The sequence below is a fragment of the Sphaerodactylus townsendi genome, linkage group LG13 (assembly GCF_021028975.2).
Source record: "Sphaerodactylus townsendi isolate TG3544 linkage group LG13, MPM_Stown_v2.3, whole genome shotgun sequence".
Classification (NCBI taxonomy): Eukaryota; Metazoa; Chordata; class Lepidosauria; order Squamata; family Sphaerodactylidae; genus Sphaerodactylus; species Sphaerodactylus townsendi.
The window spans coordinates 24,173,302-24,185,115 of record NC_059437.1 but is presented as its reverse complement, the minus strand read 5'-3'; the positions used below and the strand labels follow the sequence as shown (position 1 = coordinate 24,185,115).

Sequence of the window (11,814 nt, the reverse complement as noted above, 5' to 3'; positions counted from 1 at the left end):
TTAACCATCCACCTTTGCGTTTACATTTAACACTCAGGAAGATTTTCTGCCACGCTACGAGGCGGGAAATAGAATAAATTACACTGCTGCGGGAAAGATACACAGAAAAGCGTTAACGAGCGGGAACTTCGCTCCGTGGAAACTCTAGGAATTTCTGAAAGTGCGCCTCATCTCTCCTTCCCTCTTTTCCGTTCAGCCTGGGTCACGTGACGGAGCTGGGCGGGGAATGTTGTCAGCTGACCGGAAGAGTTGGTCTTGCAGTTTCTGTTCCCCTTTCCCCCGTTCTGGAGCTTGAAGGAGGCGGGTGTTGTCTCGTGGCCGACATGGACCGATACGATAAGACGTCCTTGGACGCGCTCGCGCAGCCTGATCCCAGGTAAGCGGTAGGTGGTTGGGTGGCTTGACCAGGAGGGCTCCCCTGCACTGCTTCCTTCAGCCCGAGTTAGGTGGTTCTACTGGACTGGAACACTGGGAGGAAGAGAGGAGGGGAATTAGAATTCTGCACCTCCCTGATCGTAGATAACTAGCTTTTCAGAAACAGTTCTCCTCTGTTAGTTTGCAATGTGCAGGGGCATGTGTATGTAGCATTAAGAAGAGGAGGAGTGGGAGTTTGGATTTATATCCCGCCTTTATCTCCTGTAATGAGACTCAAGGTGGCTTACAAATTTCTTTCCTTTCCTCTCCCCACAACAGACACCTCGTAAGGTAGGTGGGGCTGAGAGAGTTCTGAGAGAACTGTGACTAGCCCAAGGTCACCCACAGGTTCCATGTGTGGGAGTGGGGAAGTTAATCAGTTAAGAGTCCTCTGCTCATGTGGAGGAATGGGGAATGAAAACCCGGTTTTCCAGATTAGAATCCACGTGCTCTTGACCACTACACCATGCTGGCTCCTTAGTAGTGGCCCATTAGTAGTGGACCATTTCAGTGTGCCACCTTCCTCTTGCCGTCCGAACCGTCAAAGCTTTAGCGGGTAGTGTTGAGGGGGGAGGAGAGCTTTGGTTCTGCTGCATGTCTGAAGTGGACTTGAGATGATCTGGAGCAGGTAGGTGAGTGAAAGAGAGGATCCCTAGGTTTTGGAGGACAGGACAGTGGAAGGAAGCAGATGAATGCTGTATCCTTGTGGGTGGTAGCTCTGGCTGGCTCTCTTTTTTTAACAGAGTTTTAGAAAATCTCTTTCAAGGTGTACTTTTATGCACGCTCTGGAAAAACAAGCAAACCAAAATAGGAGACGGCTAAACTAAATGGGAGCATGCATATAAATGGTTAGTACTGCTTGAAGCAAAAAAGCTCTCTAGGAATCTCTGCTCTTAAAAATGTCTAGTGCCGAAAGAAGTTTGTAATTATTGAATGATGCACAAGTCTGCAGAGCATTTAGATCATAGTACAAATCGGCTGATACTGAGCTATCATGAATAGATTAATATTGCTTTGTACTTGTCAGGCTGGATTGATGACACTTAATACACACATACATACAGGGGTTTTCTTCCTTCTGTTTTTTGCTCTTTGCTGATGAGTCTGTGTGTGTCCACATTCGCATGTATGCCCATGTGTATTTATTTCCCATCCAGATTACTGATCTGCACCCGCTTAACACCTACAAAGCCTCAGTATCAGATGACCCCAGAAAATTCGTTGAGGCAGAATCCTGTTTATGTTCAGTTGTAGCCTACAAATGGTTTGGGAATATATTTTATTCTTTTGAGGATGCTCTGATTGAATGGAGCTTTCCCTAGGGATCTGGAACTGAGATTCATGAGCCAAATCCAATTTCACAGGGCCACCAGCTTGCCCTCCACTTGCCATGTAAGGGGCAAGAAAGATGTTTGGAAGGAATGATGGATGTGATACATTGAGGCTCAATGGCTAGGGCCCAGAACAACTCTCTCCCCCCGTCCCCCCACATCTCTCCTATGAAATGAGTTGCACCTAAAGGTCTTAATTTTTGAAGAACTACTGTGTTGGGCATAAAGGTGATGACTTAATACTTTTTATGGGTTCCAGTATCTAATAATCAAAGGTATACTGCATCTGGACTTAGAAGCTCCATTTAGCAGCTGCCATGGCAGATAGATGTTTATAAAATTATCTTCCAAAAATGTTTAAACAGTGTTAATGACAGAAGGTACTTTTAGGGTTGAAAATTTTGTGAGAGACTTTTGTTTAAATCTGGATCTGCCCCAATCACATGCGTGAGAGAGAGTGATTTTTAAGATAATAGTCCCAGATCTGGTACTTTTCACTCCTCACCTCCAATCCTAGCTTTCAGCTTCATTTCCTCCAGTCTGTCTCCCAATGTCACTTTTCATTCATACTGAAAATGAGAGATGAATGGGATATGGGGAAGCAGGTGGCAGGTATGGAGAGAGTCAATCTTCCCTTGCTTCTTGCTCTTGAAAAAAAATTAAACCTGGCTCTGGCTTTAAACAGATGTCATGTGTAGTTTGAGCTTCACATATAAAACTGGTCCAAATAAACTTGTTGTCACCAAAATAAATGAGTATTGACAAGATCTGGGAGTTAGCTGTGTGTTTGTACATGTTGAGAAGTTAGGTGTTTTGTGGAGACCAAAGATCAAACAGTGTTCTGTCCTTCAGCTTTCTGCTTTCACTTTTGATCAGTTTTCACTGTCAAAAAGTTCTGGTTGATTCCTGCCATGTTTGTAATTCAAGGTTAGCTAGGTTATTTTATTTTGGTATAAATATCTAAACAAAGCAGCCAGCAGAAACCTGGGTAGGCGTGTTATAACTGGCCTACCTAGTCTTAAACGATTTTTCTCTGCAAAAAGAATTGAAAACAAAAAGACAATTGGGTGCAAGCTCAGTAATTTTAGTGGCATTTATAATTTATTCAATTCAGTGTTCAGATTTTCTGTAATTTGCCCATTCCTGCCATTTGTAATGGGAGCAAGCTCTCTAGTACATTTCCCCTCAAAATGATTTTTCTTGTTCTTTTTGGTGAAAGGAGCTCAATGGCAAAAATTTGTTTTTCAGATGCCGCTTAGTCCCTTGTTTAAGTGAATGAAGGTTTCTGTACCATTCAAGGGATTTCTGAACGCATCTTAGCATACATGGATTTCTGAGTTGGCTAGTTATATTGTGCTATGATGAAAAAATTATTGTGACTTCTTTTGTCTTAAAAGTTGTATATTGTCTGAAATCATTTTTTTGTTTATGAAAATGTATCCTCATTGAAACACACATGATCAACTCTTAAGTAAAATTTGGCCAGGAAAAAAAAATTGTGAAATTGTGTCATAAATGGCTGTTTTGATTATATTCTTCATAGCAACATGTATCTAAGCAACTTTGGTTCTAATTTCTACTGGGAGTATAATGTTATGGTAAACATGATGCTCTGTATAAAGTTGCATACCTTTTCAACAAGTTAATTTGTGCATTAAATTAAACCACATGTTAATTTGTCTTGTATCACTTGTGTGTGTTCATTTGTTTTTGTCCAATGAAAACACTGGCATATTATCCCTTGGGTATGATTTCTGGTGCTGAGCTGTCTGTTAGCATTTCCTAGAGCTTTTGAAAATGTCATAAGTAAATGAAAAACTTAATGATTATCTTTGAAAAACCCAGTTGATGACTTGTACAGTTGTAATGGAAAATGTGTGGCGGGTGACGTATTTTCTCTGTGTGATTTTCTACTTGCAGAAATGAAGGTTCATTAGCAGCCACTCTGAGGACACTTCTTTTCTTCACAACTTTAATGATTTTGCTGCCCATTGGATTGTATTTCTCATCCAAGGTGTATGTGTTTGAAGGTAATTGTCTTTAAAGAACTCTCTGCCTCTTCCTCTCAAACGAAATGAATGATTCACAGTAATTTTATTACAGTGGCATGTACTAGCCATGCATTTGTATAGCTTGGTCTGAATTGTAGTAGTCATTGTGATAAATTATTTGTTTTAAATATTTGTTATGGCCCAATCCAAAAGGGAGGGAATCAGTTTGGGGAGGCAGCATGGACCCACGCTGCCGGGTTTGCCTTCCCCAGGGCATTTACCCCGGGGGGGGGGGAGTACGCTGACACCCAGCTGCTGTGGGCCTCCCAGGACACCCGGATGTAGCACCCAATGCCTTGTCACCACTCCTGAATTGCTGCCAGCCCTGTCAGCACAGCACAGGTGTGGCAGAGGCATTCCTATGGGTGGAGCTGACATTAGTCAGTTTCCACCTCAGGATTGTGGGCCGGGGCATGGACAACACCACTTAATGTAAAATCCATTTAGCCCTATGAAGGGCGTTCTGGAGGTGTGGGGCTTTGGAGGGGGGTGGGTTCTACCTCCTCGTGCCTAGAGAAAGCCCACTGGAGGCAGCAGGACTGCGCTGTAGCAGTGCCATTCCTGGTCACCCAAGACTCTGGATTGAGCTGCCTGGGTCTTAAAGAGCAGGATTTGTTAAGTCGTCTGTATGGTTTAAAGGAACTGGACTTCCAGAGCAATTAAGGACAGGTGGGATGAAAAAGCAATAAAGTAACCATACAAAAGAAATGAGTTCATTGAATAGCCTTTTGTCTCTGAAAAGGTAATTTGAGCCTTAGCCCTTTGAAGGTGTGTACCGACCTCTTACTTGATTCTTTGCCTCTTTATTTCAGGCACCCTTGGAATGACCAACAGGGACAGCTATTTTTACGCTGCTATAGTCGCTGTGGTTGCTGTTCACTTTGTGCTTGCTCTTTTTGTCTACGTTGCGTGGAATGAAGGATCGCGGCAATGGCGTGAAGGCAAGCAGGACTAAAGTCAGCTGTCACGTAAGGGAACATTTCGCAGGTGGCGTGCCACCTCAAAGAGAACATTGTCATGATGCATAGAGGTGAAGTCCTCTGAATTCCAAAAATCTCCCTTATTGAGTGGTACAAGATTTGCTGCTTTGTCTAACAAGATCCGTGAATTCATCAAATTCAAAATTTGCCTATTGGCAAGAAGAGTATGGAGCATGCCAGAAGGAATGTCCATTTTTGTTCCTACAGGCCGATTGCAAGGGATTTGTTTGGTTTTCTTTCTGTTAAGCTGTCAAGAATGATGTCTAGGTCCTCATCGGGACAATGCATAAAATAAAATGAGTGGACTGAGAATTTCAAATGTTTCCAGAAAGAGATTCTGGATTGCAAATGAATGAACGTGACATGGATTTTATCCCTTTTTGTTCTAGATGTAGTCTTCACGTTCCTTTTTTGAGAGGAAAGTTATTATGTGGTGTCCTGTCCATCAGTTTAGAGTTCACAAACTCATAAATTCCATTTGTTTGCAATACATTTCTGTCTGGTAGTTCTTAGCATCAGATGTCCTGCCACCTAAAAAACAACTTGTTAAATACAGTGGTCCCTATTTTTTTCCCCAAACACTTCTTTTTTTCAGTGATGGGGCAATTAAAATGTCTCTCCATTTTACATTTAATCTCTCAAGACATGGTCAAGACATAACATTAACCTGGAGGATGGTGTTCCAGATCCAGAAGTGTGTGTTGGGTGCTGAGACCAACAGCCTACCTTAAACAGATCTGTTTTTAAAATATAATTTATCATTTTTTTACAATACATAACAGCAGAAAAACAGAGAAAGAACATAGAAACAAGAATAACATACAAACACATAAAAGATGGATCTGCATTCATTATCTATTATTAGATGTGTGTTTAACACTCTACACTTGCTATTTTTAATGTCAGTGTGATAGTTAATATCATTTCTGGTTGTGGTGGCTTTTCCGGGCTGTGTGGCCATGGTCTGGTATATCTTGTTTCCTAACATTTCGCCTGCATCTGTGGCTGGCATCTTCAGAGGTGTATCACAGAGAGAAGTTGCCACAATGTGTAACAGACTTCTCTCTGTGATACACCTCTGAAGATGCCAGCCCCAGATGCAGGCAAAAAGTTAGGAACAACATCTACCAGACCATGGCCACACAGCCTGGAAAACCCACCACAGCCAGTCGAATCCGGCCATGAAAGCATTTGACATTATCATTTCTCATTGTCATGTTGTTCAACAGCTTAAATGGAAAGCAGTCCACTCCTCAGCAACGTAGCAGTGCATCTTATCTCTTTTGCAGGTCCCAGCCTTGGTTTCTTGCTGTTTCTAATAATATTAGACACTTGTGCTTCTTCAGTTCTTGAAAGTGTATCAGACGGTGGGTGTAAAAAAAAAAAGGTAGATACAGCCGGATCCCAGAATTTAATTTGAACAAACACAGTGGCTGTGTTTACAGGTGTTTTCACTCTGATAGCTATTAGTGGCCTCTTAGCATAGTTTATTATGGAATTTGGCTAAATGCCTCTTCTTCATTCCTACAGTTGAGACTACAGCAGGATCCAATCTGCCCTGCTGTTCCATTGCCTACTTCATCGTGCAGAGCTTCCCCTTTCCAGTCCAGTTGAAATGTTCAGATTTTTAACAGCAGGTAGAATTTCACCCTGTTTCTGTAGTTATTGTGAGGTATTAGCTAAGAACAGATCTTTCCTTAAGGTTAAATTAATCGCCAGCTGCCTGAATCTTGTTAAAGGCCAATTTATTTTCCTTGTTTCATTTGATGCAATTCACTCTTTTGCTTCCTCAAAGAATGGGATTGGTGTACTTTTTTTAAAGGTCTGTAAACATGTTTAATTTTTCTCAAACATGAAGCTGTTGTTGGGTAACTTTCATTGGTGGGATATTGAGAAATGGACTTGCAGCCATTCTGAATGGCACACTATTTTGTAAGACTGTAAAGTGAACACTATCTTTTAATATAACATATGGCATAAAGTAAGTGGGTTTACTTAAATGCAGACATTGAACTTTTTGTACAGTGTCTAATTCACTTGCAGAATTTGCTGCCTCAGGATGTAGGGGTGGCCACTGTTTAAATTCAGTGGCCCATGAATGGCTTTTAGGTGTGATGACTTAACTGAACCTTTGTGTTCAGTGGCACTATACCTCTGAAGCCCGACAACTTGAGGCAGTGGGGAAGCCAAGGATCATCTGATGAGCCTCTGTTGTAAACTGTGTACTGTACTGAATAGTTCACTGGTATGATCCCGAAGGACTTCTCTTATGTTTTGGTTTCTGTACTGTTGCTTGTAAATCAACATGTTGCAATGGCTGCATTATTCATGCTATTATAATATGCCAGTTGAGTTTCTCCTACACTGGTTATGGAGTAAGTGGATATCCGAGCTTCTCTGCATGACATTTATTCTCATTAAACACCAGACACTTAGAATGCATTTCCTTCAAACAAGAACTGCCCCTAACTGAGATGTGACGTAATACTTATAGCAAGCATGGTGTCGCAGACCAAAATGTTTTTCTTGTGTGACTGTTTGTTGTTTTTCATGACTGTTTCCTTCCAGTTCTATTTTCCCCACCTCTATCTTTATTAACAAACTTGGGGCATGATATTTCTAATTAGCTCTCAGCAATTGCTGGGGCCCAAAACCATTTCATTTATATTTTTACTTTGTTTTAAATATTTAAATCCTAGTATGCTTGACATTCAAAACAGTTTTAAAATATCTTAAAACGGCATCGCTGAACACATTACAATTAAGACAAATTTACAACCTAGTTGTCAAGATATGCAGCAGCATTTCAATTTCAAAACCATAAATCTGCATCAGTAATCATAAGATGAAAAAACAACTGAAGGGAATTAATCCGGGGGGAAGGCAAAGTCAGAGTCAAAACACACTAACTCAAATTTAGGACAAAAAGAGTGTTCATTTGTCACCTATATGCAGAGAAAAGAGGTACTCGAAAAGCTTAGAAGCTGAGTTCGACAAACATTGTGCCACCTCTGAGACGACCCTAACCCCGTTTCTGCTCATTGCAATAGGCAAAAGATCCTCAAAAAGGTTTCTGCAAGTATTTTAAAATACTTTTAAATTCGGATTTATAGACTATTCCTCCAAATATGTGCTCAAATGGAAATACAGTATTGAACTGAGTATTGGCAGTAGTCCTCCGTTCAAGTGTACTGTGTTCCTTAGCTGTTTGGGTAATGGGAGTGATAAATGCTTCCTTACTGCTTGTAAAGGATTCCAACAGGTGTGATGTAGAAGTAACCTTTGAGTGCATCTCCACAGCCTTATGGGCGAGCAATAGATGCACCGGCGGAGACTTTATCTCATTGCTGAGATGAAGTTCTGTTCCCTATGGGAAGCAAGTGAAGGGGGATGGGGTGGACTGGTATTATAACCTGTGCTTCTGGCGGAAGTGTCATTCCTAAGCCACCGGCGCAGTACCTTCTGAGTTTTCTAAGATGTCTTAATAAATGGACTTTTACCCCAAAAGCCTTTTATTTCTGCTTCTATGGAATTCCTTACATTGTGGCAGGAATCCTAATTCATCTATATTCCTGTGCAGTGGACCTCTTTGTCTCTATGTATGGAGAGGTTGGAATTTTATCATGGGCGAAGGCGCGGTAGCTCCCTCAAAGAGGGTTCCTCCACCTTTCCCCTTCTGGATCTGGAGGAACCAGCAGTGAGAACGGGCCTCGCTTTGGTATTCCTTTTCCCCTGGCCCTCGTGATCAGCACGAAGTCTTCCTCTTCACTCTGCTGGAACGAGGGACGGACGACGCACTCATGGGGACTTCTACATGAGTCGCTTGGGGCGCTTAACTATGGATCGAAAGCGCCTGTGGATCGGATTCTTCTACCAAGCTGTGGTGGGATTACAAACCTCAGATGTAACCTGCTCATGGAGGAGACGGCTTGACCAATCTTCATGCTGGCAACCTAGGAGTCCATTGAATCCATTCCCTGGACTCAGATTTTGGGTGATGCTCCCAAAGAACCACCGCGGGCACAGCACTGGGGCCCGGCCCAAAGGACACCGGACCAAAACCTGGAATTGGGAGGGTATCCGTATCGGGCTCTAATCGGACTCCCCAATCCTCGGCCAGTAACCGCGACTCGGGAGGTGCCTCCGGGAGCCACTGGGTGGCTACGGCGGCTACGGGTGCCTCCGCATGCCTCGGGCCTGGTGACTCCACGGGCAGAGTCCGAGGGAAGCCTGCCTTCCCAGCCGGGACTGGCTTCTCTCCCATCGAAAGAGAGGACTTCGGGATGAGGAAGTGGGACGATCTGCTAGATGCCCAAGCTGCATGGAACCGCGTGAACGCCAGCTATGGGAGTGAGAGGAACGGCACAGTTGCAGCAAGAGCCAAAACCTTGCAGAGGGACCGGGAACAGCAACGCAAAGTTAGTTCAGCCCGAAGTTGGACCGGGTACAAAAGACGCTACTTCCAACGGCCACATGCCCAGAATCGGGTCAGTCCATGATAAAGTCCTGGAACATTCCAGACTGGATTTACAACGGTAACGCCGTAAAGCTGCCTGGTATCTCTGCAGACGCGAAAAGTGAGCTCACCAGTCTCCTTAAACGGGACCTAACTGGCTAAATTGGAACGTCCAGAAAAGTTGCTTTGCATGCGCATCTAGGATGTAATTGGTCCTCGCAATGAGAGGGATCTGGCTGGCGCTGGAGAGGGAACTAAGGCAGGCAGCAGGACCGGGAAGACTCCAAGTTGGGAGTCTATGCTGTTACCGATCATGCCGGGTGCCAGGGGGGGCTACCGCATCTGGGTCCTGCCACCCAAACGCTAGTGTATCTAGCACCGGGCCAGCTTCCCCGACTCGCTCCCCTGGCATAACAACAGTTGCTCAGTTCCTAACCTGCTCTTCAACTCCGCGAACCACCTCTCCCCTAGTAGGCGCTAAGAGCTGCCGGGCCATTAACGGGCTACTATCGGCCTCCTCATACTGTGCCCGCTTTTTGATGGGATCAGCTTCCAAACTTCCCTACTTCATCTTGCAACTCAATGCCCACTTGGAAGTACCGGCATGATGATCTATACCGGTCTGAACGCTGGTAAATGGACATCGGGTTCAGTCCTGATGGGGCAGCAGCCGACTGGTTCGTGACTGTTTTGGATTTGCAGGATGAGGGACTTTCAGACAGTGCCCGTGATTCCTCCAAGCTTTTAAGAGCTGCCAAGATCCAGGCGCTTCTGGAGAATGAAGCTATCCGCATCTACATCAAAACCATCCAGCAAGGTAAACCGCCCGCTTGCAGAATTTGTCCGTGGAATTGCAAGGGCGGTTGCCTGGAATTTCCTCCTGAGTGGGCTCTGAACGCATGAAATGCTTAATACTTCGGATGCTGTGGACAGTAAACCACGGAAACGTGTTTTAATTCGGTTCAGCAATTCATTGTAGATTGATCCAGTTAGGGCCTCTGGTGGCGCCTCGCTTTGGAATACGCCACAAGGAGGCCGCTTCCACGCCTCTAAAACCACTACTGTGTCCACCAACCAAGCTCCAGCCAGCTCCTCAACCAAACCAATTTCTCTGAACGTACCACGACTTCTGGGTTGTGTCTTTACTCAAGCGGAGGGCCAGGTCATTCTAGCCGCCAACTGTCCTAAGAAGCAAAACCCAACCGCTTCCAGCTCTTCCACGCACTCCGCCGGGCCAAAACCACCTCACGCAGGTGTCATCAGGGGTCACTTCCCCACTGGCTCGCTCTTAAAGCGTGACCGAAGGCTTACCCAGAGGAGGGGAAGCAGCTGTTTGTCTCTTTCTTCAGCCCCTCTATGGACATGGGCCCCACTCCTGACGCTGGTGAGTGAAGGCAGCTACCCCATTACTGTTCAAGCATTTCTGGCCGTCTCGGCTAAAACACACTCGCGATTATAGCCCTCGGCCCTTGTGGGATTCCGGGTTGCTCCACTGCTTAATGCGCCCTAGGGTGGCAGAGGAGCTCGTCTAGACCGTAATTCCCTGGGTTGCTTCCATAATATTCACCCAAATGGACGGCAGCTCCTGGTAAAACGGTAAGGGACCGCCTAGTACAAAAAAACACAGCCGGTTCTCCTCCTCGCTATACCACCATTGGGAGAAAATTAGTTTCGCTTTTGGCACCAGTGGCCAAACACTCCATGTTTTGGGCATGCCTTGGTTATTGCTACATGAACCAAAATTCATTTGGAAGGAAAGGATCCTAGAATTCACTGACCTCTCCCTGTGGTGAACACATGAACTGGGAAGAAAACTCAACGCCTCCCCGACACACCCTCTCCTCTGGTTTCAGTCAGAGTGCTCCCCATTCTATTGGCATCCCACCTGCATATCAGGATCTAGCCAGAGTTTTTCGTGAGCAGGAACGCGATCAGTTGCCACCCCACAGACACATTAATTGACTGTAAAATTGTCATACAACCAGGGCAATAACTACCCAAGGGTAGAATTCCACCGCGATGAGTCCCACTGAGGAGAAGGAACTTCGTGGCTCTTCTTAGATAAGAACCTTGCTCGCTGGCCCATACGACGGGCTACCAAACACAGCCACACGCCGCTCCCGCTTTTAGTTTAGTCAAAAGAAAGATGGGCCTTGTACGCTTTGCACAGATTATCGAGGTCTCACGCGGGTCTCCCCTGTCCAATAAATATCCCTTTCGTCTTTTGGATCAAGGACCCCTTTAGATGCACTGCAAAGGACTCATTTTTACCAAATGGACTTGAGAGAAGCTTACTTACAGAGTCAGAATTGTTGAAGGATATAGAACACCTGACCGCGCTAACACAAAGCTTGGATAGTTTGAATATTACACACTGCCATTATAAGTGGGGCCCCCGGAGCTTTCATGGCCCTTTATCAACCTAAGTTCTCCAAGGATTTACTGTACAAGGGAGTGGTTGTATACTTAGATGACGCTTTTAATTTACTCGCAAAACCATAGAAGAGCATGAAACATTGGTTCAGAGAGGTGCATTGAAACGCTTTGCTTGACAACTCCTCTTTGCCAACCTTCCAAATGCT

General features: G+C 44.6%; 1 protein-coding gene across 1 annotated transcript; it reads left to right on the top strand.

The window, feature by feature from the left end:
• Nucleotides 1–241: 241 nt before the first annotated feature.
• VMA21 (vacuolar ATPase assembly factor VMA21) lies at nt 242–5,088 on the top strand. Its single transcript, XM_048513661.1, has 3 exons — nt 242–376; nt 3,666–3,775; nt 4,609–5,088. Exons 1-3 carry the CDS (start codon nt 324–326, stop codon nt 4,749–4,751), a joined length of 306 nt encoding a protein of 101 aa, XP_048369618.1. The 5' UTR covers nt 242–323; the 3' UTR covers nt 4,752–5,088.
• Nucleotides 5,089–11,814: the final 6,726 nt, after the last annotated feature.